The 27,002-nt window shown below is 44.5% G+C and overlaps 3 protein-coding genes and 1 non-coding gene across 4 annotated transcripts in view; 1 reads left to right on the top strand and 3 right to left on the bottom strand.

Moving 5' to 3' along the window:
- The window catches only part of F8 (coagulation factor VIII), a 136,825-nt gene that overhangs the window by 108,632 nt on the left and 1,191 nt on the right, over positions 1 to 27,002 (top strand). The window contains exons 19-25 of the mRNA XM_005700528.3: positions 4 to 120; positions 1,127 to 1,198; positions 2,383 to 2,468; positions 4,863 to 5,018; positions 15,626 to 15,770; positions 16,163 to 16,311; positions 16,758 to 16,934. Coding sequence (XP_005700585.2) covers positions 4 to 120; positions 1,127 to 1,198; positions 2,383 to 2,468; positions 4,863 to 5,018; positions 15,626 to 15,770; positions 16,163 to 16,311; positions 16,758 to 16,934 — 902 coding nt within the window. The remainder of the gene's footprint in view (positions 1 to 3; positions 121 to 1,126; positions 1,199 to 2,382; positions 2,469 to 4,862; positions 5,019 to 15,625; positions 15,771 to 16,162; positions 16,312 to 16,757; positions 16,935 to 27,002) is intronic.
- On the bottom strand, positions 7,546 to 12,511 carry LOC108634598 (factor VIII intron 22 protein-like). The gene has a single exon (XM_018044624.1). The coding sequence runs from the start codon at positions 12,405 to 12,407 to the stop codon at positions 11,316 to 11,318; it is 1,092 nt and encodes a 363-aa protein (XP_017900113.1). The 5' UTR covers positions 12,408 to 12,511; the 3' UTR covers positions 7,546 to 11,315.
- On the bottom strand, positions 13,225 to 14,648 carry LOC106503803 (histone H2A-Bbd type 2/3). The gene is given in 1 exon segment (XM_018044625.1): positions 13,225 to 14,648. A coding segment is annotated over 1 exon segment (483 nt). The 5' UTR covers positions 13,915 to 14,648; the 3' UTR covers positions 13,225 to 13,431.
- TRNAC-ACA lies at positions 26,844 to 26,916 on the bottom strand. The gene has a single exon. It is a non-coding gene; the product is annotated as a tRNA-Cys (tRNA).

Below are 27,002 nucleotides of genomic sequence, written 5' to 3'. Positions count from 1 at the left end.
AAGGTGTCTTTGAGACCGTGGAAATGCTACCATCCAAGGTTGGGACTTGGCGAATAGAATGTCTTATTGGCGAGCACCTACAAGCTGGGATGAGCACTCTCTTCCTGGTGTACAACAAGGGTGAGTGGCACTGGGCACTTGACCGCTTTCCACCTCCTCGAAGGGTGGCCTTTGCCAAGAATTTCATACAAGCTCACAGTCATTACCAAATCTAAAATGAATATTGCGGGCAGAAATCAGAATCCTCAGAGGAGGGCGGATCTGCCTGAAGCTTTGAACACTTTAACACTGAAGTCCCAAGAGCTCCAGGAGCAAATTTTGAAGCTTAATTTTGGTCCTGTTACGAAGTGTAACTCTCATATGTCATCTGGAAGAAGTTGAGTTTTAATCCTCAACAAGAAGAGAACCACTGGTATACTTATGGATGGACCCTAGTTTTCAGTTCAGTTTAGTTGCTCAGTCACGTCTGACTCTTTGCAACCCCATGGACCAAAGCGTGCCAGGCCTCCCTGTCCATCACCAACTCCCGGAATTTACTCAAACTCATGTCCATTGAGTCGGTGATACCATCCAACCATCTCATCCTCTGTCATCCCCTTCTCCTGCCTTCAATTTTTCCCAGCATCAGGGTCTTTTCCAATGAGTCAGTTCTTCCCATCAGGTGGCCAAAGTATTGGAGTTTCAGCTTCAACATCAGTCCTTCCAATGAACACCCAGGACTGATCTCCTTTAGGATGGACTGGGTGGATCTCCTTGCAGTCCAAGGGACTCTCAAATGTCTTCTCTAACACCACAGTTCAAAAGCATCAGTTCTTTGGTGCTCAGCTTTCCTTATAGTCCAATTCACATCCATACACGACTACTGGAAAAACCATAGCCTTGACTAGATAGATCTTTGTTGGCAAAGTAATGTTTTTGCTTTACTCAGTTGCAAAATCTGAGTAGTTCTAGTGCCTTCCTGTTGGAACTAGTTAAATGAGATAGTACAATAAAAATCTTGCATCCAATTCTTGCCATGTAGTATACACTAAAAAATATGAGCATTTCTTGGTGTTCTCATTGACCTGCATTTGTGAAGCTCTGTTTCTGCACTTCTAACGATTGTGCTCCCCTGGTTTGATTTCAGAGTGTCAAATTCCACTGGGAATGGCTTCTGGACGCATTAGAGATTTTCAGATTACAGCTTCAGGACAATATGGTAAACAGTATTCCTTTCTCTCAAAGCACTGAGCTGATTATATGGTTTTCTATTTCTGTTGGAAAGATTCAGATAAACAATCCATCTTCATGCTTCTATAAATTCTACTCCATAGGTGCCTCTCAATCTATTTTCTTTTCTCACCCAAGTAATGCATCTGCCTCTTTAAATGTCCTGCCTGCCTTCCACGTGGCTTCCCTTCAATCCATTCTCTTTGCTGTAGCATGAAGCTGCATTTTTCTCAAACTGTAGCCCACAGGTCACATCCAGTCCATCACTTGATTTTGTATGGCCTTCAAGCTAAGAATTATTTTTCTATTCTTAAATGATTGGGGGAAAACAAAAGAAGAAGAATATTTCATAACATGTGAAAACTATATGAAATTCTAATTCCAGTGTTCATAAAGAAGCCACACTTGTTCATTTACAGTTATCTGTGGGCACTTTCACTGTGTGTGTGTGTCTGTATGTGTTAGTTGCTCAGTTATGTCCGACTTTCTGCAACCCCATGGACTGTAGCCTGCCAGGCTCCTCTGTCTATGGGATTCTTCAGGCAAGAGTACTGGAGTGGATTACCATTCCCTTCTCCAGAGAATCTTCCCCACCCAGGGACTGAACCCTGGTCTCCTACATTGCAGGTAGATTTTTTACCATTTGAGCTACAGGGAAGTCTCTGTAGCTTTCGCTCTACAACAGCATTTAAATGTCACAACACCAGATGATAAAGGCTAAATTATTTACAGGAAAAAATTTGCCAAACTCCATTTTAGAGGGGAAAAAAACATTTGAAAAAGATGTTTGAGAAATATATACCAAAATAGTACTATTTTTCTTTGGGTGGATGATGTTTTATACTTCTTTTATTTTTTTAACTTATGTTTTCTTTTTATTTCTTATTTCTCTCCAGTGAACATAGATTATGTAATAGGGAAATAATATTAATTGATGGTGCTGGTGACACATTAGTATTAGCTATAGAGGTACAATCAACAAACTTACTAAATTTTAGAAAATAAAATAGACAAGAAGGACAAGCCAAACACTTCAGTAGTCATTGATATTACTCTGCTTTATACCTTTGTCTTCACAGCTAGGATTAACCTTTCTCAAGAGAGTAATTTTATTCCTACGTGTCCAGGACCAACCCAGCTGAATCTAATCTCTCTTCCCTTTCTCGAGCAAAGGACAGTGGGCCCCAAAGCTGGCCAGACTTCATTATTCTGGATCAATCAATGCCTGGAGCACCAAGGATCCCTCTCCTTGGATCAAGGTTAGAAAATGCATTGCATTCCATCACATCACACATTCCTTTGGCAAGCTCAATGCCTTGTATACCTCCTTCCTGCCTAAGTCATTTTCATCAAACCCCAAGTAATAGATGAGGAAAAGAACTGAAGAACAGAGTGGCTTATGATTTGTACCAAAAGAGTCAGGACTGAAAGACTCAGGAATAGAATTGAGTGCTCTGTATTTTGTTTTTTAATTATTTTTGCTGCCCTGGGTCTTCATTATGCAGTTTTTTCTCTAATTGTGGCAAGTGGGAGCTGCTCTCTAGTTATGTGCAGGTTTCTCACTGTGGTGGCTGCTCTTGTGGCAGAGCACCAGCTTCAGTAGTTTTGGTTACCAGGCTCTAAAACACAAGCTCAGTAGTTGTGGCTCATGGGCTTAACTGTCCTGAGGCACGTGGGATCTTCCAGGACCAAGGATCGAACACATGTCCCCTGCACCGGCAGGCAGACTCTACCACTGTGCTAGCAGGGAGTCCTACACTGTGTTTTTGATCTTTCTACTGGGATTAGAATCTCTGAATATCTTTCTATAACATCAAATTTACCACCTCCAAAGACTGCATATTCTTTTTTTAGATGTCTTCAATTGCCTAGGTATCCTTGAGTCCTCCAATTCCTTCACGTTAACACAAAAACAAATGGCTTGATCCCTGGTCCCACAAGGCAAGAAAATGTGGCTTCTTCTTTTTCTAAAACCAAAGCCTTCTTCTTCACAAATTCTACACCACAGAGTAGTAAGAAACGCCTGCTAAAGTTAGGCCAAATCTGGTCAACCAACTTGGAGTCATTACTGAAAGTGTCCCTAGGTTAACTGAATTTTTTTTTCAATGACTCAGTCTTTCATCTTTTTTCCCTTCCCCATGTCCTCTGGAGCAGCACTGGCCAACAGAAATATCATGTGAACCACAAATGCAAAGCACATGTGTAAGGGCCTGAGTTTAATCCCTGCTCAGTGAATTAAAATCCTGCAGGCCGTGTGGCTCTGCCAAAAAAAATCATAATACATTATCTTTAATCCAACATATCCAAAAATATTATCATGTCAACATGTGAGCAGTCAGGACTAATGTTCAAACACGCCTCCTTCCTTGCACACCCTTCTCCTTCTTCTCCATGTAAGTTCCATGAAGGCAGGGCTTTTTTTTATTGTTCACAACTCTGTTGCTAGTACCCAGAAAAGTGCATGTGCCCAGTCACTCATTTGTATCCGACCCTTTGTGACCCTGTGGACTGTAGCCTGACAGACTCCTCTGTCCATGGAATTATCCAGGCAAGAATACTGAAGTGGGTTGCCATTTCCTTCTCCAAGAAGAGTGCTTGGCACATAACAAATGCTAAAAATATATTCTTTGATGAATGAATGAATGAATGAATGATGTATAGATAGAGCTTAGAGTCAACTGAGAAAAATCGCCATTAAGTACAAGAGTCCAGACCAGTCCTAGCTGAGTGTGCCAGGCATCTGGGAGAAATTAGGGTACCAACTGATGTCAAAATTCCTGTAATGCTTGTGTGACCCATGCCCTCTTCTTTCAGATCCAACCATTCCTTACTACTAAGGATCAATATTCCATCAGATCCCATGTTAGGTGCCAGGGCTAGAGAGAATGTAAAACCTAACATATTACATGTTTAGTATGTGCCAGCAGTGAACTCAGCACATTGCATGTATTAACTCTGTAATCCTTCTGGTAACATTTTGAGATAAATACCATTATTAACTCCACTGTACAGAGCAAGAAATTGAGACACAAAAAGGTTAGGTGACTGAGACAGGCTTATTGCCTTCAGGATCTCAGTCTAACAAGGAAGGCAAAAAGCAAAGAAAAGTTTACAATGGGGTGCAATAATTTACTATAATGAAATTATATACAAAGTGGACTGGAAGCAGAAAAGAAGCCACCTGAAAGTTCTCTGGATGAGTTGGGAAAGGCTAAGCAGGAGAAAGAGTTTCTGCACTAACACTTGCAGGAGGGACAGTAATTTGGCACTGATAGTGATGGTGGGAGGGGGGTAGTCTGGGGACAGAGAAGGCAAATGGCTTTGTCCAGTCAGAGGCTGGTGTGTCAGGGAGGCACCTGCTATGGGGTCCAGGTGTGCAGCACTAAGGATGTGTGTAGAAAAAGTGGGGCTCAATGATTCCAAAGTGATTTCCTTTGTCAGGACGTGGCCTGGGAACTCAGTGAACACACTTCCCGTCATTGATTCCACAGCTTCCCACACATCTACATTTCCACACTGATCTCTGTTGCACTTGCACCTCCAAGGGAATATTGGGCTTCTCTCTATCGAGGTAGATTCTTCTTAAGCAGAGAAATCTTTTCAGAATATGGCACATACCACCATGTAAAATCAAGTATTGCTTTCATTGGTAGGTGGATCTGTTGGCGCCGATGATTATTCACAGCATCCTGACTCAAGGTGCCCGGCAGAAGTTCTCCAGCCTGTACATCTCTCAGTTTATCATCATGTACAGCCTCGATGGACAGCGGTGGCAGGGTTATCGGGGGAACTCCACTGGGACCTTAATGGTATGTAATTAGTCCTTTTCAAGAGAATGCTTGAATCTTTTGAGGAGCTTTTGACAGATTTCAGATATGGAACAAACACTCACAGTTTCTAGAAACTTCAGTTCAGTTCAGTCACTCAGTTGTGTCTGATTCTTTGTGACCCAATGAACTGCAGCATGCCAGACCTCCCTGTCCATCACCAACTCCCAGAGTTTACCCAAACTCGTGTCCATTGAGTCAGTGATGTCATCCAACCATCTCATCCTCTGTTGTCCCTTTCTCCTCCCACCTTCAATCTTTCCCAGCATCAGGGTCTTTTCAAATGAGCCAGCTCTTCACATCAGGTGGCCAAAGTATTGGAGTTTCAGCTTCAACATCTTAGCCCCCCAAAAAAGCATTTTTCACTCATGGGCAATAGAGTGATGATGGACCTATGGACAAAAAAGGTAGCCTGAAGGATCTCTTATGCAGCCGCAGGAAACAGACACTCCAAATAGAATTCTAGGACTATGTTGCTAATATATTCAAGGAAGACAGGTATAATTCCTTACTTGGGGAGAAGACTGGATGTTGAATAACCCATGACATGTGGTGGCATCACAATTTCTCAGATTATCATCAGTGATACAATAGGATGAGTTTCAGATAAGGAAGGAAGACATTGGGAAGTTAGTAGCATTTGGTTGCTATGGCAACCAATTTAGCATCATCTGACAGTAGAGTGACCTGTTTTCATGTCCGGGCTATCCAGGTGGCTCAGTGGTAAAGAACTCGCCTACAAAGCAGGAGACATGGGAAACTCAGGTTCAATCCCTGGGTGGGAAGATCCCCTGGAGAAGAAAATGGCAACCCACTCCAGTATTCTTGCCTGGGAAATCCCATGGACAGAGGAGCCTGGCGGGCTCCAGTTCACAGGGTTGCAGAGTTGGACACAACTGAGTATGCATCTTCTTTTTCAGCATACATAGGGGGAAAAAGAAATTAAATGTTATGAATATATACAAAGAACATCCATGAACGTATATATATAGATTCTTGACAGAATCATGGAGTTCTAGAGGAATCTTCCATGTCCTGGGGTTATAGGCAGATACTTGGACTTTATACCAAACCTAGGAGCAGAGCATGTGAATTGCAGAGTTGCAGTCACAATTAAATGGTCAGCCCTGATATGGTTGTTATGCTAAGGTAATGGCACTGATGGGAACGGGTGGAATTCTGAGACCTGGGGTGGGTACATTTAGGCAGACATGCATGAGGCTGTGAACCACAAACCTCTAAATTGCCCTGAACCTTCTCTGCTGAAGGAGGTGACCTTTCCCCAGTCTCTGAAGCAGTCATCCCTGCTGTGCACACAAGTCTTTCAGTTGCTCCACCTGGAATAGTTGCCTTCCAACCCAGTGGCTAGTCTCCTTAGACCACTAAGTGTTTGGCTACTAACAAAAGCCAGATGAGTTATGGAAAAGCGACAGATCATCACAAATTTAGTCAGGTGGTGATAAAAAAGAAAATCACAACTCTTAAGTGTGGTATCTCCTCTGGAGCAAATTAACACAGCACCAAGCACCTGATATGGAGCCACAGACCTGGAGGATGCTTTCTTCATTCACACTGACAACCAAAGTCAGAATAGATTTGCATTTACAAAGTGGGAACAAGAGTATGAACTTCATGGTTGATGCTTCAAAGTGATGCCAGTTCCTTTGTTCCTTATCGTAATATAGACCCTGAAAGTGAAGTGAAAGTCGCTCAGTCCTGTCCGACTCTTTGCAACCCCATGGTCGCATGAAATTCTCTAGGCCAGAATACTGGAGTGGGTAGCCTTTCCCTTCTCCAGGGGATCTTCTCAACCCAGGGACTGAACCCAGGTCTCCTGCATTGCAGGCAGATTCTTTACCAACTGAGCCACAAGGGAAGCCCAATATAGACCCTGCTGTTGCTGCTGCTAAGTCGCTTTGGTCGTGTCCAACTCTGTGCGACCCCATAGACGGCAGCCCACCAGGCTCCCCCATCCCTGGGATTCTCCAGGCAAAAACACTGGAGTGGGCTGCCATTTCCTTCTCCAATGCATGAAGGTGAAAAGTGAAAGTGAAGTCACTCAGTCGTGTCTGACTCTTAGCGACCCCATGGACTGCAGCCCACCAGCCTCCTCCATCCATGGGATTTTCCAGGCAAGAATACTGGAGTGGGGTGCCATTGCCTTCTCCTAATATAGACCGTAGGGACCCCAAATATATTGACATCCCACAGAACACCATACTGCTCCATTACATGGAAGACATTATGCTGACTTCCATGTCAGACTCTTGTGACCCCATGGACTGTAGCCCACCAGGTTCCCCTGTCCATGGAATTCTCTAGGTAAGAATATTGGAGTGGGTTGCCATTTCCTTCTCCAGGGGATTGTGCTAACAGGCCCTGGTAAATGGAAAATAATAATCACTCTAAATGTTTTTGTGATTAATATATGTATAATCAGGGATATATACACAGACACATAAATATGTATATATTGTGTTGTCAACTAAAAGAAAAATGCACAATGTTAAAGTTGTGAGTTAAATTTTATTCGGGGTCTTACTGAGGACTAGTCTGGGAGACAAGTCTCTCACATAGCTCTGGGAGCTGCTCCAAAGAGGTGAGGGGAAGCTAGTTTACATGTTTTGCTGTTAAGGCATACATGTAGTCAGACATACATCTTGGTGAAATATTACAGGTACTCACAAAGAACAGAGGTTTCAAGTCCATGGTTATACTGTTTTTCTATGTATGGAAAGATGCAAAAAGCAGGGTTCATTACAATTCTTCTTGAAATGCATATTAACTACTTCAGGACCTGTCTGTCCAAAGCGCAGAGTATCCTGTTATCATCTTGAATTTCCTGAAACACACAGTGCCTCATCCTGTTATCCTGTTAATCTCTTCCTCTGAACACCCAGTACCCTGTCTATCACCAGCTGCAGCAGATCAGTCTTTGTAGACTTGGGTGGTAAACAAAATGCTCTTTGTTCTTTTGTCTGAAGTTTGATAGTATGTATAGATACTATAGTATGTAAAGATATTATCTTTATTATAAATGAGTATTTCTTGCTTCTGACTTTAATGGGAATGGATCCCATATTTCACTGTTTAATATAATGTTCAGTTAGTTTCAAATATTTTTTATAACATTTAAAAAGTTTCTTGCTCCTACTTTATTTGGAAAGGCTATAGAATCTCATCAAGTGCTTTTTCAGCATCTTGGATATGATCACGTTTATTCTCTTTGCTGTAAATTATACTCTCATTCAATGGCAGGCTGGCGAATGTTTAACAACCAGCTCTGGGGCAAAGTGGAGGACAGTCAGGGGAAGGGCCTTTATTTGTAACATTTGCGGATTTCCATGATGTAAATATTTCCCATCACACCTGATTTCAAGCTGCTGATGCAAGGTCACTGAATGCAGACTTGGGAGCAGCCAGCCACAATTGCTTCTCACAAGCTAGTCCTAGCTGGCTCCAGCACAACTCAGTGCTGCGTTCCAGGAAAAACCTCCCTTAGTCATAGTATATTAGTCACTGAATGTTTAGTTGGATCGAAAAAACTGAAATATCTACATCTCCTCTACTGAAAAAGTTTCTGAACTGGTGGTCTAGTCTAATGGCAGTAGAGATGTCTCTACAGTTCACACTAACCAGAACTCTGTCATCCCAGAGCATGCTTGATTAATTTACACATTTCAGTCTTAGTCATCTTCCTCCAGTATAATGGTTCTCAAATGTTTAAAAATCTTTGTACCATCCACATGCTCAGTCCCTCAGTCATTTGCAGCCCTATGGACTGTAGCCTGCCAGGCTCCTCTGTCCATTTTATTTTCCAGGCAAGAATACTGGAGTGGGTAGCCATTTCCTTCTCCAGGGGATCTTCCCCACCCAGGGATCAAATCCGAGTCTCCTGCATCAGCAGGCAGATTCTTTACCACTGTGCCACCTGGAAACCCCAGGAAACCAGGTGTAATCCACCTGGACAACCATTCACATGCAAAATATTTTTTCATAAGCAACGTCTCATCACAGAAGTCCCTCATAAAGGGAGTAAAAGAACCCAACACCTTTTAAAGATCATTGCTTCACTGGCTACTATTTTCAATATTTCATAATATTTTGAATGTGAATTTTGAACTGTCAGTGATGCAGATCTTTCCCTTTGGTTTTCAAGTTTAAAAGAACACTAATCCTGTCCTTTTAAAATATTTATCTTTGGTTGTGTTAGAAGTCAGTGTTAATGTTGACACCAGGTGATGATATACAGCAAGAGAATTCTGTCAAAATCACTGATGTGGCCTTAGCCCAGCTCTCTGTGCTACAAAGTGTCTGAAGAAGATACATAAATGAGCCAATGGCAAACAGAAAACAGCCTTTAGTGTTTTCTAAAGTTAGGCTTGAATATGCAATACCAGGCTCTGTGGTAATTCCTCACCTCACTCCCTCAAAGCAAGCTTTTAAGGGCTTTGCTGGTGGCTCAGTAATAAAAATCTATCTGCCAGTGCAGGAGATGCAGGTTTCATCCCTGGCTTGAGAAAATTCCCTGGAGAAGGCAATGGCTACCCACTCCAGTATTCTTGCCTGGGAAATCCTATGGACAGAGGAGCCTGGTGGGCTTACAGTCCATGGGGTCACAAAGAGTCAGACATGACTTAGTGACTAAACAACAACAAAGGAGGCTTTACTTTGCACCTAAACCCAAATGCTCTCACCAGGCACACTCCATAATTCATTCCTGAGCATTCTTGTCCTAAGGATGGTAAGGGAGGCAGCCAGGGCTGAGTGTCCCAGAAAAAGCAAACACACAAGGGAGCGTGCACCCTCACTGCCTTGGCAATAAGTTGGACTGGGCTTTTAGGGCTTGGAAGGACCCTGCCTGGCAGCCACATGAGGGCACAGGAGGGGTGCCTGCATCTGTCTCCAGTGGGCTCCCCTATACTTGCTTAGCCACTACTGAAATAGAGGTCCAAAAGCATACCCTAAAAGTCCCACCCATTTGGGGGCACTTATCTCATACAACACTCCACATATTCCCCCTCCCCACCAAATATGCAAAAGCAAGATAGATTCCTAAACTGAGTGCTTAAAACTCACCCCCAAAAGATTAGTGCTGTCTACAACTTCAGCCTAAAGGATGCATTTTCCCAAACTGAATGGAAGAGAATGAGAATATATTCTAAAGAGTTCTTGTCATCACACTCAGCGCTAAAGAAAACCTGAGAAAGTCAGTTTGCATGTATCATTTGGACCAGAAATCTAGTGTCTAAAAATGGAACGCCACCCTGCTTCTGGGGACCAAGGGCATAGTCTGGCATATACGTGATCACACTAGACCAAAGAAGCATGCTAATTTTATATATTTGAGTTGAAGATTTGTAGAAGGGTCCATACTACAAGTAAAACCTGCCCATGTGGATTAGCTGGACCTCTCGGAACAACCGCAACTAACAACTCCATTGCACATCTGACACCATTGTGCTGGAGCTCACCCCGTCCTCACCCCTACTCCCAGGCCCACCCCGTTTGTACTGAAAACATATGCATTGCAGCTAAAGACCACATCGCAAATGATCTCTGTAGATTCAAAGGCACAGTGTCCATTTCGAGTGAATGAATCCACCTCGGATCTAAATGGGAACTATCTGTTTGTGCTTCTGCCTTCTGACAGGTAGATAAGCTATTCCCATTTTACAGAGGAGATCAATCTAAACCACAAGTCAGGAGTGTCAGAAAGGCTTTATCATGGATTGAGGGCTGTAGTGACAACCGCGGAGTACTGAATACAACGATTCTAACGTATAAGGCGCATGGAACAAAGGAGGAACTGGGCGATCACGCAGGCAGACATCACAATACGCTAAAGAATCAAAGTCACCATGAAAAAAATCATGCAGCTAGAGTTCCAGGCCAGAGCTATGCAAATAAATCCTGTGTGAAACAAGGATGTGGGGAAAGTGGAGCCCTCTGGGCGGTGGAGGGGCGGGGGCCGCAGAGCGGGGTCGGGAGACGATTGGGTGAAAGGAACCCAAGGCATTCTCCAGTTTATGTTGAAATTTCTGGTGAGGTGAGCTGTGTCCTCCGATTCTATTATATGGGTGTTTTTTTTTTTTCTGCCACTGTTATGGAAACAAGGTGACTTTAGTCAACTGCATTCTTCCGGTGGCAAGACAAGTAAGATACACTGCAGAAGCAGAAGCGCCAGGATCAAGATCTTTCGTGTTCCCGCAAATGCGCAGGCCCGTGCCTGAGTTTCAGGAACAGGCACAGCGTGGCTGGGTTCCTCTCAGGGATTCGTCAGATCCCCTGGCCCGACGGGGAGACGGTTTCCTGCAGAACGAGGTGCAGGAGGTGGTTCTGCTCGGCGCTCAGCAGGGGCCACATCTCCACCTGCAGCGACTTGACGGCCTCTGTGTCCCTCTCGTGCGCGGCCATGACCAAGGACTGTAGCAGCAGGAATAGCTCCTCGGGCAGCGGGCCGCTGCTGTCCTGCCCGTGGCCGTCGAAGGCCTCCCAGGCGTACTTCTCCAGGGTGTGCGCGTGCTCCGGCAGGAGCTTGGCGGGCGGCGGCTGCAGGAGCAGCAGCAGCAGCACACGGGACACCTCGCAACGGACCAGCACGTCGGCGAAGGCGCCCAGCGTGGCCGGGGTGGCGGCAGCCGGCGGCCCCGCGCCGGGCAGGAGCAGCGGGAGTGGAGGGCCGGAGGCGGCGGGCTGAGGGAGCGGGGGCTGCGGCGGGAGACCGCAGAGCTCCTGTGCCAGGCGTTGCATGTGCGTGAAGAGTGCCAGCGCGCCGCTGTAGTCCCGCGCCAGCAGCTGGCAGGACGCGGCGTGGCCGAGCGCCTGCAAGGCGGCCAGGGGCCCCTGGGGCAGCTGCAGCTGCGCGGCGCGCTGGAAGTGGCCGGCGGCGGCGGCCGGCTGGCCTAGGTCGCGCAGGGCGGCCGCCAGCTCGAGGCAGAGCGCGGCGGCCGCGGCCGGCTGCCCGAGCTCCAGGTGTAGGCGCACGGCGGCGCCCAGCGCGGCGGCAGCGGCCTGCAGGGCCTCCCCGGCGGCGGCGTGGCAGTCCAGGCGCTGGCGCGCGTCGCGCTCCTGCCGCAGAAAGAGGCGCGCAGCTTCGGTCAACGCCAGCGCCTCGCCGGGCCGGTGGAAGAGCGCCTGCTGGCAGCGCGCCACCGCCAGCTGGCACCAGGCCGCGTACTGCAGGCACTCCTGGGCGCGCAGCTCGTGGCCGAGCTGGGCGAACTGCTCGCCGGCTTCCGCCACGTTCGGCTTCCGCAGGAACCGCTTCTTGAGCTTGTTGGACACCTGGCGGTAGCGGGTCAAGAAGTCCCCTGGCTCGGGCCCCGCGCCCGCGCCGCCGCCGCCCAGGCTGGCCGCGGAAGCCGCCATCTTCTCTACCCCGGCGCTTCCAGGCGCGCTGAAGCAACCGGGAGGCGACCGTGCGTCCAGCTCGGGCCCGTAGCGCGATGGCGCCGGCCCGGCCGCCCAGACGCTCCCGTCGCCGGGGTGATATGCAAAAGAGCGGGCACGGAAGTGGGGCCGTGATTGGCTGCCGGCGCCGTATGCAAATAGCGGGTCCTGGTGGGGAGCCGGCCGTTGCTAGGTGACAGCTTGCTCCCGCAGGTTGCCAAGCAGGGCATCTCCAGGCATCTCTAAAGGCACAGGACCAAAAAGTCAACTGGTGACCCCGCGTGACCCTGATGCCGACTTTGCATACGTACGGGTTGTGTCCCGCCCACCCCAGTCCTCATTCTGCCGCAGTCTTGTGGTCTAGGCCCCTGCCTCCATGGGCATCTAGGCCCTACGCCCATGGGAACCCCTCCCTATCAAGCACGCTGTCCACCATCCCTGCATTGCACGCTGTCCACCATCCCTGCATCGCACGCCATAAGGCGGTTGGTCACTTTGGCACCTTCACTCTGCCACGATGCTGTCCTCTCGGTCTTGAACGTCACCACCAGGACCCCGGTCCCTCTGGGGACTTGGCCTGGCTCCTACTTGCTCAGAGCCAGCGGGGGAGCCTTCTTTTCCCCGGCCTCCCCCACAGACCCCTCTCCATCGCACCCTCGCCGCAGCCAGCTTCTCTCACCAGGGCCACCACATGCGCTGTCACCGTGGGCGACCGCTCCTCTCTGCCTGCCATCCCCGACTCCACCCGTACCCACAACACTCCCCCTCCGCTCCAGTCAGACCCCCGACCCCCACCTCTCGAAGGAGGGGTGTCCCACCTCCACCTCCCAGGCCAAGTGACTTGAAGCACACACAGGGATGTCTTGAAACACTTATTAATTCAACATGACTGGGCCCGAGGCACCGGGCTGTGCAGTCAGTCAGTGAGCAGGCCTGGTGCCCAACAGCAGGGGGGAGGCCCGTCTGGGGGCCCGGGACCCGGGACCCAGGTGTGGTTGAGCAGCTAGTGCCGGGCTGGGGCCACCAGGGAAATGGTTGTCATCCCAAAAGAGCCGCTGAGCAGAACGTTGTGGTGGACTGCTATGTCCACCAGCTCTGGGGTGATGCACCTCTGACCGCTGTTCTGGGCCTCGTTGCCTGCCAGCTCCAGGACCTTGGTAGTTAGGTGCTACATGATGGCTGCTAGGAAGATGGGTGTGGACGAGCTGAGGCGCTGGGCATAGTGGCCTTCCCACAGGAGGCACTCCACGTGGCTCACAGAGAAAGACAGCTCGGCACAGGCGGTGCGGGAGCGGCGACAAGACGACCTTCAATGGCCCCTTTCCCTGGGCATGCTGACCACTGATCCCGATTCCTCCGAGGCCTCGCTTTGCGGTGCGGTGGGATGAGGTGCCACGGGATGAGTCAGCTGGTCCCATCCTCTCAAGACAACCGGTACTCTCAGACCTCTACTCCATTTCCTAGAAACCATGGACTGGCCCCTCATTGGTCGGGGCACACAGTCTGTGACAGGCAGACTCCCTAAGATCACTGATTTCCCATGCCCCCCACCCCACCCCCACCCCCGCAGGCCTGAGCCTGCAAAGACATGACTCTGGCAGAATCCTGCTCACCCTGCCCACTGGACCCTCTCTTTGTCGGAACTCTCCCTTTCCACGGGAGGAGACCTTTGTACAGAGAAAGCAGCAGACTACCCAGTAGCACCAAGTATACACTGGCGGTGCTGGACCACCATCACCACTGTATCTAGTTCCAAAACGTTGGCACCACCGCAAAGAGAAACCCTTGTCTCGACCAGGCAGTCACTCCCCACTGCCCACTCCTGCAGTTTCCCCCACCCTACCCCCGTAGTCCTTAGGCAAGCACTCATCAAGTTCCTATCCACAGCCCTTTGCCTGTTCTGGAGACTTCCCAGAGATGGAGGCATACAATAAATAGGTGGCCTTCTGTGTCTGGCTGCTGTCACTGAGCATAGGGCCCATGCACGTGGTAGCACAAATCAGCACTTCTTTCCTTTTCCTGGATGAATAGTATTCCACTGGATGGCTAGACCACACATGTTTTGTATCCGCTCAGCAGTGGATGGACATTTGGGTTACTTCTCTCTTGTGCCCACTGTGGTAGACATTCCTGTATGGGTTCTTTCTGAATGCCTGTTTTCAACTCTTTGGGATTTATATACATGAATAAACTGATGAGTTTATTTCCAGATTCTTTATTCCACTGAGCTGTGTGTCTATCCTTACGCTAATACCACACAGTTTTAATAACTGTAGCTTTGGAATAAGTTTTGAAATCCGGAATTGAGTCCTCCAACTTTTTTCTTCTTTCCAGGATTATTTTGGCTATTCAGGGTCCCTTGAAATTCCATATCTATTTAGGGTTGGCTTTTACATTCCTGTAAAATGGAGCATTTTGAGTTCCATAGGGATTACATTAAATATCCAGATACTTTGTCTTCCTATGTCTTCTTTATTTTTTTTATTTTTTTTCCTATGTCTTCTTAATCAAGACATAAGAATTGAAGTTAAAATGAAGCCAATCTACTTATCAAAAATAATGCTGTGCCCAGAGATTGACATAATGAGTAAAGTAAGTCAGACAGAGAAAGACAAATATCAAATGATATTGCTTATATGTGGAATCTAAAGAAAAGATGCACATGAACTTATTTAAAAACAGAAATAGTCACAAGTGTAGAAAACAAATTTTTGGTTATGAAGTTGGAAAGGAGGGGGTGGATAAATTAGGAGTTTGATGAACATTTTACAGAACCCCAGTGTAGACTGCTTCACCTGCACAGACCTAATTTCCCTTGATCCACTCTTCTTCCTATAATTTTTCTCCTTCATCTTTTGTATTCTAACACCTGTCTAGCCAGGATGGTTTTGAGTGTTGGGTGCTGTTGAAAAGTGAATGTGTTAGTCACTCAGCCATGTCTGACTCTTTGTGACCCCATGGCCTGGGACCAACCAGGCTCCTCTGTCCATGGAATTCTCCAGGCAAGAATACTGGAGAGGGTTGCCATTCTTCTCCAGTGGATCTTCCTGACCCTGGGATCAAACCAAATCTCCTGGATCACAGGCAGATTCTATACCATTTGAACCACCAGGGGGCTGTTGAGAAATGCACAAACAAATCTAGAAAAAAAAACTTGATTGGGAGGAATTGCTTCTTATTCTGTCTTCATTTTACAGGTGTTCTTTGGCAATGTGGATTCATCTGGAGTAAAACACAATATTTTTAACCCTCCAATTATTGCTAGATATATCCGTTTGCACCCAACGCATTACAGCATCCGCAGCACTCTTCGCATGGAGTTGATGGGCTGTGACTTAAATAGTAAGTTTCAAGTCATCCCATGTACTTCCCACTCCCAACCATGGGTAGTATGACTAGCCATACTAGTTTTTCTGAGATGGGGAGGGAGATGTTTCCCAGGACACAGAGGTCTCAATGCTAAAACCAGTTAAGTCCTGGGCAAACCCATCATTTGCTCATCCTAACCATGGAATTCCCCAGGGTCAGCCATATCCTACACTACTATTAACAAGGCAAATCAAAGCCCAACAAAGCTTAGCAGAGCTGACCAGAAAATCCAGAGCATGTTAACAATAACATCCAAAAGTTAATGCCTGGAAAATGATGTCATGATGACAACTAGAATGTCAGTGGAGGCAGAACTTTGGCTGCAACCTGTTCTTGTGATGACACTGTTGTTCCATTTCTTCAAGGTTGCAACATGCCACTGGGAATGGAGAATAAAGCTATATCAGATACACAGATTACTGCCTCATCCCACTTAAGCAACATGTTTGCCACCTGGTCTCCTTCACAAGCCCGACTTAACCTTCAAGGGAGGACAAATGCCTGGAGACCCCAGGTAAGAGAGAACAAATTTACTATTTAACTGATTCAGAATAAGGAGCAGTGGTTGGGAAAGAATAGGGAAAGCTCTGAACTGTTTCTTCAGCTACTTCCGTCACCTGGTTGTTCCCACCAAGAGTGTCAAGGAAAGGTGACTATGCATGGAAAACCCCACAGATATTTAGTGGATGTGCCATATGCATTCACACATTCATCCCTATTAGGGATCATTTCTTCCTGGAAACAAAATATCTGTATGCAGTACTGGGCTAATATTCAGTGAACATTTACTGGGCAGCTATAAGTGGGTAACCCCAGTTGCTTGCTTTGAGTCTAATACGGGGGACTGGCAAAAAGATAATTAATATGCAGAGTGATAAGTGCTGAGTTATGATTAAGAAGGCATTTGGTGATTTCTGGGAGCAAATCATGATCAACAAGACACTACTCTAACTTCCCCAGGTGAATAATCCAAAAGAGTGGCTACAAGTGGACTTCCAGAAGACAATGAGAGTTACAGGAATAACCACCCAAGGGGTGAAATCTCTGCTTACCAGCATGTATGTGAAGGAGTTCCTTATATCCAGTAGTCAAGAGGGCCATAACTGGACTCCATTTCTTCAGAATGGCAAAGTGAAGGTATGTTGATCTCATAGGCACAAAACCTCTCTTAGCACTTGACATTTAGGACACTATGAAAGGCAGAGTAGAGCCAAAAGTTGATTATCCTCAGGGATATTGATGTCATTCAAGATGGTGGCAAGCATCAGAGGGTGAAGAAAAATGAGTTTATTCACAGAATGCTTAATGATCTGTATCAGCAGCAACAACTCAACTTAGATCCAGCAAGAATTAACCATGGCATGAACCTTACCAATCTCCTAGTGCAGTCTCTTGCCACTTGCTCCTTTACTCTCTAAGTCCCACTCATACTAAGAAACCCTCAGGTCTCTAAAAACACCATGTTCTTTCTCACACTACATTGGTATACATACTATTTCTTCTACCTAGGACATTTTTTTAGGTGCTTCCTATTGACCCTTTCACCTGGCTCATTTTTTCAAGCCTGAGATAGACATGATCTCCTCCAAGAAGAATTTCTTGTTCCCTCAAGGCTGAATTAAACACTTATGCTTCTGGCAATTTAGTGGACTAGAGTATTGATAATATATGTTTTAGAGGGCATTCCTATGTTAAAAAGGGTGTATCTTTGATACATGTTAAAACATGGATGAACCTTGAAAACATGCTAAATGAAATACAGCATATATAAAACTACAAATGTTGTATAGTTCCACTTATATGAGTATATTAGTAAGGATTCTCCAGAGAAACAGAACCAGTTGACTCACATGATTATGGAGGCTGACAAGATCTGCAGGTTGTGTCAGCAAGCTGGAGACCCAGAAGAGCTGACTGATCAAATGTCTTTGCAACCTATGGACTGTAGCCCACCAGGCTCCTCTGTCCATGGGATTCTCCAGGCAAGAATACTGGAGTGGGTTGCCATTTCCTTCTCCAGGGGATCCTGCCGACCCAGGAATCAAACCCACGTGTCTTGCATCTCCTGCATTGGCAGGTGGGTTCCTTACCACTAAGTCACCTAGGAAGCCCCAGTAAAACTGGATAGTCACATGCAAAAGAATGAAGATACCACACACAGATTATATACAAAATTTAATTCAAAACAAATCATCACAATGTGGTAAGATTAGATGTCAACTAGAGGGGGAAGAAACTATTAAAATACAAACATAGGGAGATTAAACAACACATTTCTGAATAACCAACAGATCATAGAAGAAATAAAAAAGGAAATCAAAATATGCATAGAAACAAATGAAAATGAAAGCAAGACAGCCCAAAACCTATGGGATTCAATACAAGCAGTGCAAAGATGGAAGTTCATATTAATACAAGCCTACCTCAAGAAACAAGAGAAACATCAAATAAACAACCTAACTTTACACCTAAATCAACTGGAAAAAGAAGAATAGAAGAACTGCAAAGTTAGTAGAAGGAAAGAAATCATAAAAATCAAAGCAGAAATGAAGGTGACTATAGCAAAAACCAACAAAATGAAAATCTGATTCTTTGAGAAGATAATTAGACAAACCATTAGCCAACCTCATCAAGAAACAACGGGAGAAGAATCAAATCAATAAAATTGGAAATGAAAATGAAGAAATCACAACAGACAACACAGAAATATGAAAAATCACAAGAGACTACTATGAGCAATTGTATGCCAATTAAATGGACAACTTGGAAGAAGTGGAAAAATTATTAGAAAAGTATAACCTTTGAAAACTGAACCAGGAAGAAATAGAAAATCTGAACACACCAAGTACAAGCACAGAAATCGAAACTGCACTCAAAAATCTTCTAAGAAACAAAAGCCCAGGACCAGATGGCTTCACAGGTGAATTCTACCACATATTTGGAGAAGAGCTAACACCTACTCAAACTCTTCCAGAAATTTGCAGAGGAAGGTAAACTCCTAAACTCCTTCTATGAGGCCACCATCACCCTAATACCAAAACCAGACAAAGATGCCACAAAAAAAGAAAACTACAGGCCAATATAACTGATAAACATAGATGGAAAAATTCTCAGCAAATCTAGCAAACAGAATCCAACAACATATTAAAAAGATCATACAACATGACCAAGTGGGCTTTAACCCAGGCATGCAAGGATTCTTCAATATTTGCAAATCAATCAATGTAATACACCATATTAACAAATTGAAAGGTAAAAATATGATTATCTCAATAGATGCAGAGAAAGCCTTTGACAAAATTCAACACCCATTTAGGATAAAAACTCTCCAGAAAGCAGGCATAAAAAGAACATACCTCAACATAATAAAAGCCATATATGACAAACCCACAGCAAACATTATCCTCAATGGCAAAAAATGGAAAGCATTTTCTCTAAAATCAGGAACAAGACAAGGATGACCACTCTCACCACTACTATTCAACATAGTTTGGGAAATCCTAGCCACAGCAATCAGAGAAGAAAGAGAAATAAAAGGAATCCAGATCGGAAAAGAAGAAGTAAAACTCTCACTGTCTGCAGATGACATGATCCTCTACATAGAAAACCCTAAAGACACCACCAGAAAATTCTAGAGCTAATCAATGAATATAGTAAAGTTGCAGGATATAAAATTAATACACAGAAATCTCTTGCATTCCTATACACTAACAATGAGAAAACAGAAAGAGAAATTAAGGACCAATCCATTCACCATTGCAACGAAAAAATGAAATATTTAGGAATAAATTTACCAAAGAAACTAAAGACCTATATATAGAAAACTATAAAACACTGATGAAAGAAATCAAAGATGACACAAATAGATGGAGAAATATACCATGTTCGTGGAATGGAAGACTCAATATGGTGAAAATGAGTATACTACCCAAAGCAATCTATAGATACAACAAAATCCTTATCAAGCTACCAATGGTATTTTTCACAGAACTAGAACAAACAATTTTACAATTTGTATGGAAACACAAAAACCTCAAATAGCCAAAACAATCTTGAGAAAGAAGAATGGAACTGGAGGAATCAACCTGCCTGACTTCAGACTATACTACAAAGCTACAGTCATCAAGACAGCATGGTACTGGCACAAAGACAGAAATATAGATCAATGGAACAAAATAGAAAGCCCAGAGATAAATCCACACACCTTATCTTTGACAAAGGAGGCAAGAATATACAATGGAGAAAAGACAGTCCATTTACTGGTCAACCACCTGTAAAGGAATGAAACTAGAACACTTTCTAATATCATACACAAAATAAACTAAAAATGGATTAAAGATCTAAATGTAAGACCAGAAACTATAAAACTCTTAGAGGAAAACATAGGCAGAACACTCTCTGACATAAATCACAGCAAGATCCTCTATGACCCACCTCCCAGAGTGATGGAAATAAAAGCAAAAATAAACAAATGGGACCTAATTAAACTTAAAAGCTTTTGCACAATGAAGGAAGCTATAAGGTGAAAAGACAGCCTTCAGAATGGGAGAAAATAATAGCAAAGGAAACAACTGACAAAGAATTAATCTCAAAAATATATAAGCAGCTCATGCAGCTCAATACCAGAAAAATAAACAACCGAAACAAAAAGTGGGCCAAATGCCTGGGGCTGGTGCACTGGGATGACCTGGAGGGATGGTACGGGGAGGGAGGTGTGAGGGGGGTTCAGGATGGGGAACACGCATACACCCATGGTAGATTCATGTTGATGTGTGGCAGAACCAATGCAATATTGTAAAGTAAAAAAAAAAAATAATAATAATAACAAAATAAAGCAGTGAAGTGATTAAAAAAAAAAAAGCAAGCCAAAGAACTAAACAGATGTTTCTCCGAAGAAGACATACAGATGGCTAACAAACACATGAAAAGATGCTCAACATCACTCATTATCAGAGAAATGCAAATCAACACCACAATGATGTACCATCTCACACTGGACAGAATGGCTGCCATTCAGTCGTGTCTGACTCTTTGCAACCCCATGAACCGCAGCACGCCAGGCCTCCCTGTCCATCACCAACTCCTGGAGTTTACTCAAACTCATGTCCATTGAGTCAGTGATGCCATCCAACCATCTCATCCTCTGTCATCCCCTTCTCCTCCTGCCTTCAATCTTTCCCAGCATCAGGGTCTTTTCCAGTAAGTCAGTTCTTCCCATCAGGTGGCCAAAGTTTTGTAGTTTCAACTTCAGCATAAGTCCTTCCAGTGAATATTCAGGACTGATTTCCTTTAGGATGGACTGGTTGGATCTCCTTGCAGTCCAAGGGACTCTCAAGAGTCTTCTGTAACACCACAGTTCAAAAGCATCAATTCTTTGGCACTCAGTTTTCTTTATAGTCCAACTCACATAGCCATACATGACTACTGGAAAAACCATAGCTTTGGCTAGACTGATATTTGTTGGCAAAGTAATGTCTCTGCTTTTTTATGCTGTCTAGGTTGGTCATAGTTTTTCTTCCAAGGAGCAAGCGTCTTTTAATTTCTTGGCTGCAATCACCATCTGCAGTGATCGTGAAGCCCAAGAAAATAAAGTCTGTCACTGTTTCCACTCTTTCCCCATCTATTTGCCATAAAGTGATGGGACTGGATGCCATGATCTTTGTTTCTGAATGTTGAGTTTTAAGCCAACTTTTTCACTCTCCTCTTTCATTTTGTCAAGAAGCTCTTTAGTTCTTCACTTTCTGCCATAATGGTGGTGTCATCTGCATATCTCAGGTTATTGATATTTCTCCTGACAATCTTGATTCCAGCTTGTGCTTCATCCAGCCCAGCATTTCTCACAATGTGCTCTGCATAGAAGTTAAATAAGCAGGGTGACAATATACAGCCTTGATGTACTCCTTTCCCCATTTGGAACCAGTCTGTTGTTTCATGTCCAGCTCTGTTGCTTCTTGACCTGCATACAGATTTCTCAGGAGGCAAGTAAGGTGGTCTGGTATTCCCATCTCTTGAAGAATTGTTCACAGTTTGTTGTGATCCACAGAATCAAAGGATTTGGCATAGTCAATAAAGCAGAAATAGATGTTTTTCTGGAACTCTCTTGCTTTTTCAATGATCCAACATATGTTGGCAATTTGATCTCTAGTTCTTCTGCCTTTTGTAAATCCATCTTGAACATTTGGAAGTTCACAGTTCATGTATTATTGAAGCCTGGCTTGGAGAATTTTGAGCATTACTTTACTAGCGTGTGAGATGAGTGCAATTGTGATAGCTTAAGCATTCTTTGGCATTGCCTTTCTTTGGGATTGGAATTAAAACTGACCTTTTCCAGTCCTGTGTCCACTGCTGAGTTTTCCAAATTTGCTGGCATATTGAGTGCAGCACTTTCACAGCATCATCTTCCAGGATTTGAAATAGCTCAACTGGAATTCCATCACCTCCACTAGTTTTGTTCTTAGTGATGCTTTCTAAGGCCCACTTGACTTCACATTCCAGGATGTCTGGCTCTAGGTGTGTGATCACACCATTGTAATTATCTGGGTCATGAAGATCTTTTTGTGTACTTCTTCTGTGTATTCTTGCCACCTCTTCTTAATATCCTCTGCTTCTGTTAGGTTCATACAATTCCTGTCCTTTATCGAGCCTATCTTTGCATGAAATGTTCCCTTGGTATCTCTAATTTTCTTGAAGAGATCTTTAGTCTTTCCTATTCTATTTTTTTCCTCTATTTGTTTGCATTGATCACTGAGGAAGGCTTTCTTATCTCTCCTTGCTATTCTTTGGAACTCTGCATTCAGATGCTTATATCTTTCCTTTTCTCCTTTGCTTTTCGCTTCTCTTCTTTTCACAGCTATTTGTAAGGCCTCCCTAGACAGCTATTTTGCTTTTTTGCATTTCTTTTCCATGGGGATGGTCTTGACCTCTGCCTCCTGTACAATGTCATGAACCTCCATCCATAGTTCTTCAGGTACTCTGTCTATCAGATCTAATCCCTTGAATCTATTAGTCACTTCCACTGTATGATTGTAAGGTATTTGATTTAGGTCAGACCTGAAAGCTCTAGTGGTTTTCCCTCCTTTCTTCAATTTAAGTCTGAATTTGGCAACAAGGAGTTCATGATCTGAGCCACAGTCAGCTCCCAGTCTTGTTTTTGCTGACTGTATAGAGCTTCTCCATCTCTGGCTGGAAAGAATATAATCAATCTGATTTTGGTGTTGACCATCTGGTGATGTCCATGTGTAGAGTCTTCTCTTGTGTTGTTGGAAGAGGGTGTTTGCTATGACCAGTCCATTCTCTTGGCAAAACTCTGTTAGCCTTTGCCCTGCTTCATCTTATAGTCCAAGGCCAAGTTTGCTTGTTACTCTTTACTTCCTACTTTTGCATTTCAGTCCCCTATAAGGGGACATCTTTTTTGGGTGTTAGTTCTAAAAGATCTTGTAGGTCTTCATAGAACCGTTCAACTTCAGCTTCTTCAGCATTGCTGATTGGGGAATAGACTTTAATTACTGTGATAGTGAATGATTTGACTTGGAAAGGAACAGAAATCATTCTGTCGTTTTTGAGATTGCATCCAAGTACTGCATTTTGGACTCTTTTGTTGACCATGATGGCTACTCCATTTCTTCTAATGGATTCCTGCCCACAGTAGTAGATATAATGGTCATCTGAGTTAAATTCACCCATTCCAGTCCATTTAGTTCGCTGATTCCCAAAATGTTGATGTTCACTCTTGCCATCTCCTGTTTGACCACTTCCAATTTGCCTTGATTCGTGGACCTAACATTACAGGTTCCTTTGCAATATTGTTCTTTACAGCTTTGGACTTTACTTCCATCACCAGTCACATCCACAACTGGGCACGGTTTTTGTTTTGGGCCCATCTCTTTATTGTTTCTAGAGTTATTTCTCCACTGGTCTCCAGTAGCATGTTGGGCACCTACCGACCTGTGGAGTTCATCTTGCGGTGTCCTATCTTTTTGCCTTTTCATACTGTTCATGGGGTTCTCAAGGCAAGAATACTGAAGTGGTTTGCCATTCCCTTCTCCAGTGGACAATGTTTTGTCAGAGCTCTCCACCATGACCCATCTGTCTTGGGTGGCCCTTCATGGCATGGCTCATAGTTGCTTTGAGTTAGACAAGGTTGTGGTCCATGTGATCAGTTTGACTAGTTTTCTGTGATTGTATTTGTCATTCTGTCTGCCCTCTGATGGATAAGGCTAAGAGGCTTATGGAAGCTTCCTGAAGGGATTGACTGGGTGAGACTGGGTCCTGTTCTGATGGGCAGGGCCATGTTCTGCTACTGCTAAGTCACTTCAGTCGTATCCAACTCTGTGTGAACCCACAGACGGCAGCCCACCAGGCACCTCTGTCCACAGGATTCTCTAGGCAAGAATACTGGAGTGGCTTGCCATTTCCTTCCCCAATGTATGCATGCATGCTAAGTCACTTCAGCCATGTCCAACTCTGTGCAACCCTATGGACAGCAGCCCACCAGGCTCCTCTATTCACAGGTTTCTCTAGGCAAGAATACTGGAGTGGGTTTCCATTTCCTTCTCCATTGACAAATTCTATAATGGTAGTCAAATTGAGGAAAAGTGTCAGATGAGCTTCTTACTTAACCACTCAGCCAAGACCATTCAGTCCCCTACAATAGAGTGACCTCAGTATGTTTCAGCTGAGCCCCAGGTATTCCTCAATTTTTTCCCAGTTGAACCCCCCTACCCAGTACCTTTCCGCTGGGTGGGCAATTCTCCTGGCATTTTTCAGCCAGCCCCCCACCCAACATCTTTTGACTGGCTGGGAATTCTTCGGTATCTTTCAACCAAGCCCCACTCAGTGTCTAGACCATGAGTGGGTATGCCCTGGATATTTCACCTCCCCCCCTCCAGTATCTTTCCTACTAGGAGGGGGCAGGTAACCTGCTCCACCACCAAGTAAAACTCAGAATCTCAACCAATATGGGAAATTTAAGAACCAGGAGAGACTTACCCAATTTCGTCTGCACTCCCCTAGGAGGCAGATGGGTGTAAGGGGCCGCTGCTGGTACCAAAGCTCCATTTCCTCATGAAGTACAGTTGAAGGAAGGAAGTCCACTCTGGGTCACTTCATCGGTCACCATAACTGTCAACTAAAAAAAAAAAAGATGTACAACTTGAGAGTTGTTCAGCGACCATATTCAGGAAATCTTTAATCCAATTTTCTGTTGATGGGTGGGGCAGTGTTCCCTCCCTGTGGTTTGACCTGAGATCAAACTAGATGTTGTGGAACATTTTGGCATGCCACAAAGACTAATGAGCCCATAGGAAAGGAACACAAGAGCTGGCTTGAAGGGGTTCATACTGGGCAAATTTGAAACAATTTAAGCATCCATATACACAATGAAAAAAGAATCCAGGAGTCCATAATCATGGTCAGAAACAAAGGGAGAGGAGAGGCTTTTCTCCATAGACAAATTCCAGCTATTAATAATAAATGCAGAAGACATGACAAAATTAAGAAACCAATTGGTAACCATCAATATAGTATATAATACTTGTAAGGAACTTCAGTGGATACTGAAACCATTGGATGAAACCTTAATGTGGAATAGAATATTTTGTTGTTACTGTTCAGTAACTAAGTCATGTCCAACTCTTTGCGACCCTGTGGACTGTAGCATGTCAGGCTCCTCTATCCTCCACTATCTCCTGGAGTTAGCTCAAATGCATGTCCATTGAGTCGGTGATGCCATTCAAACATTTCATCCTCTGTCGCCCCCTTCTCCTTTTGCCCTCAATCTGTCCCAGCATCAGGGTCTTTTCCTATGAGCTGGCTGTTTGTATCAGGTGGCCGAAGTATTGGAGGTTCAGGCTCAGCATCAATCTTTCCAGTGAATATTCAGTGTTGATTTCCTTTAGGATTGACTGGGTTGACCTCCTTGCAGTCCAAAGGACTCTCAAGAGTCTTCTCCAACACCACAGTTCAAAAGCATCAATTCTTTGGCACTCAGTTTTCTTTATGATCCAACACGTACTTGTGAGAATATTTATACAGCATTAAAGCCTCACCCCACAGATTGTAAGGAAAGGAAAGTAATTACCTTTATTTAAGTGAGATGTGGTGGACACCACCTTAAGTAAGGCTCAAACTCTGAAGGAATCAGTATCATGTGTCCTTTGATATGATACAGTGGGAAAGACACATCGCCTAGTTAATATTTTCACTAAAGATGTTGCACTAAGATTTAATAATTAAGAAAATAGTCACAGAAATTTAAAATGTGGGACATTATCGACACAATGGTCCTAGGCCTTTTTAAATGTCAGCATCATGAAGGACAAAAACAGACCAGAGACTTGGAGTGTGTTGTACATTAAAGATGTGAGTGTTCCTTCTGTTATTCTTTCAGTTTCTTGAGGGGAAACAACAAGGAATAAGCCTAACAGAAGATGTACAGGTTTCAAAAGTTTACCAAAAATATTTATCCAAGAATCTCTTTGTTTCCCAAAAGTTTTATCAAACACACAAACTCTAGCAAATGTTTATAGTATATTTGCTATGTATATACTGCATTTCTTGCATGTATGGAAGATCAGTGACCAAGGCCTCTGCTGTCATGGAAGTGACATTTGGTGATGAAAACAGAGGTAATGGTCAATAAGCAGGTAAACAGATAAATGAGAAGATAACAAATGCTGTAAAGAAAAGTGATCTACATGAGATTGAGTCAACAAGAGTCCTGTTTCAGAGGATGAAGAGCTCTCTAAAGAGATAACGTTTAAACCCAAAGTCTTGGCAGGTTGAAGTAGTTGAGAGTAAAATGCCATGATGTTTACAACTTCCTTGAATTAGTTGAGAAAGTGGGTGAGAACGTTCTCAGAGGTAAGCCATAGCTGGAAGCAAGGGCTCCACAGCAGGTTAGCAAGTGAGCAGGTGAGTGAGTGAAGTTGCTCAGTCTTGTCTGACTCTTTGCTACCCCATGGACTGTAGCCTATCACGCTCCTCTGTGCATGGGATTTTCCAGGCAAGAGTACTGGAATGGGTTGCCATTTCCTTCTCCAGAGGTTCTTCCCGACCCAGGGATCGAACCTGGGTCCTCCTGCATTGTAGGCAGATGCTTTACCATCTGAGCCAGCCAGGGAAGTCCTGCAGGTTAGCAAGGAGGCTCTTAATTCTGAATGTCATACGCCCTTTCCCAGGCACAGACTAAGTCATTCAGGGGACTAA

This window comes from Capra hircus, unplaced genomic scaffold, assembly GCF_001704415.2.
Source record: "Capra hircus breed San Clemente unplaced genomic scaffold, ASM170441v1, whole genome shotgun sequence".
NCBI classification, from domain to species: domain Eukaryota; kingdom Metazoa; phylum Chordata; class Mammalia; order Artiodactyla; family Bovidae; genus Capra; species Capra hircus.
This window is presented reverse-complemented; position numbering and strand designations above follow the sequence as displayed.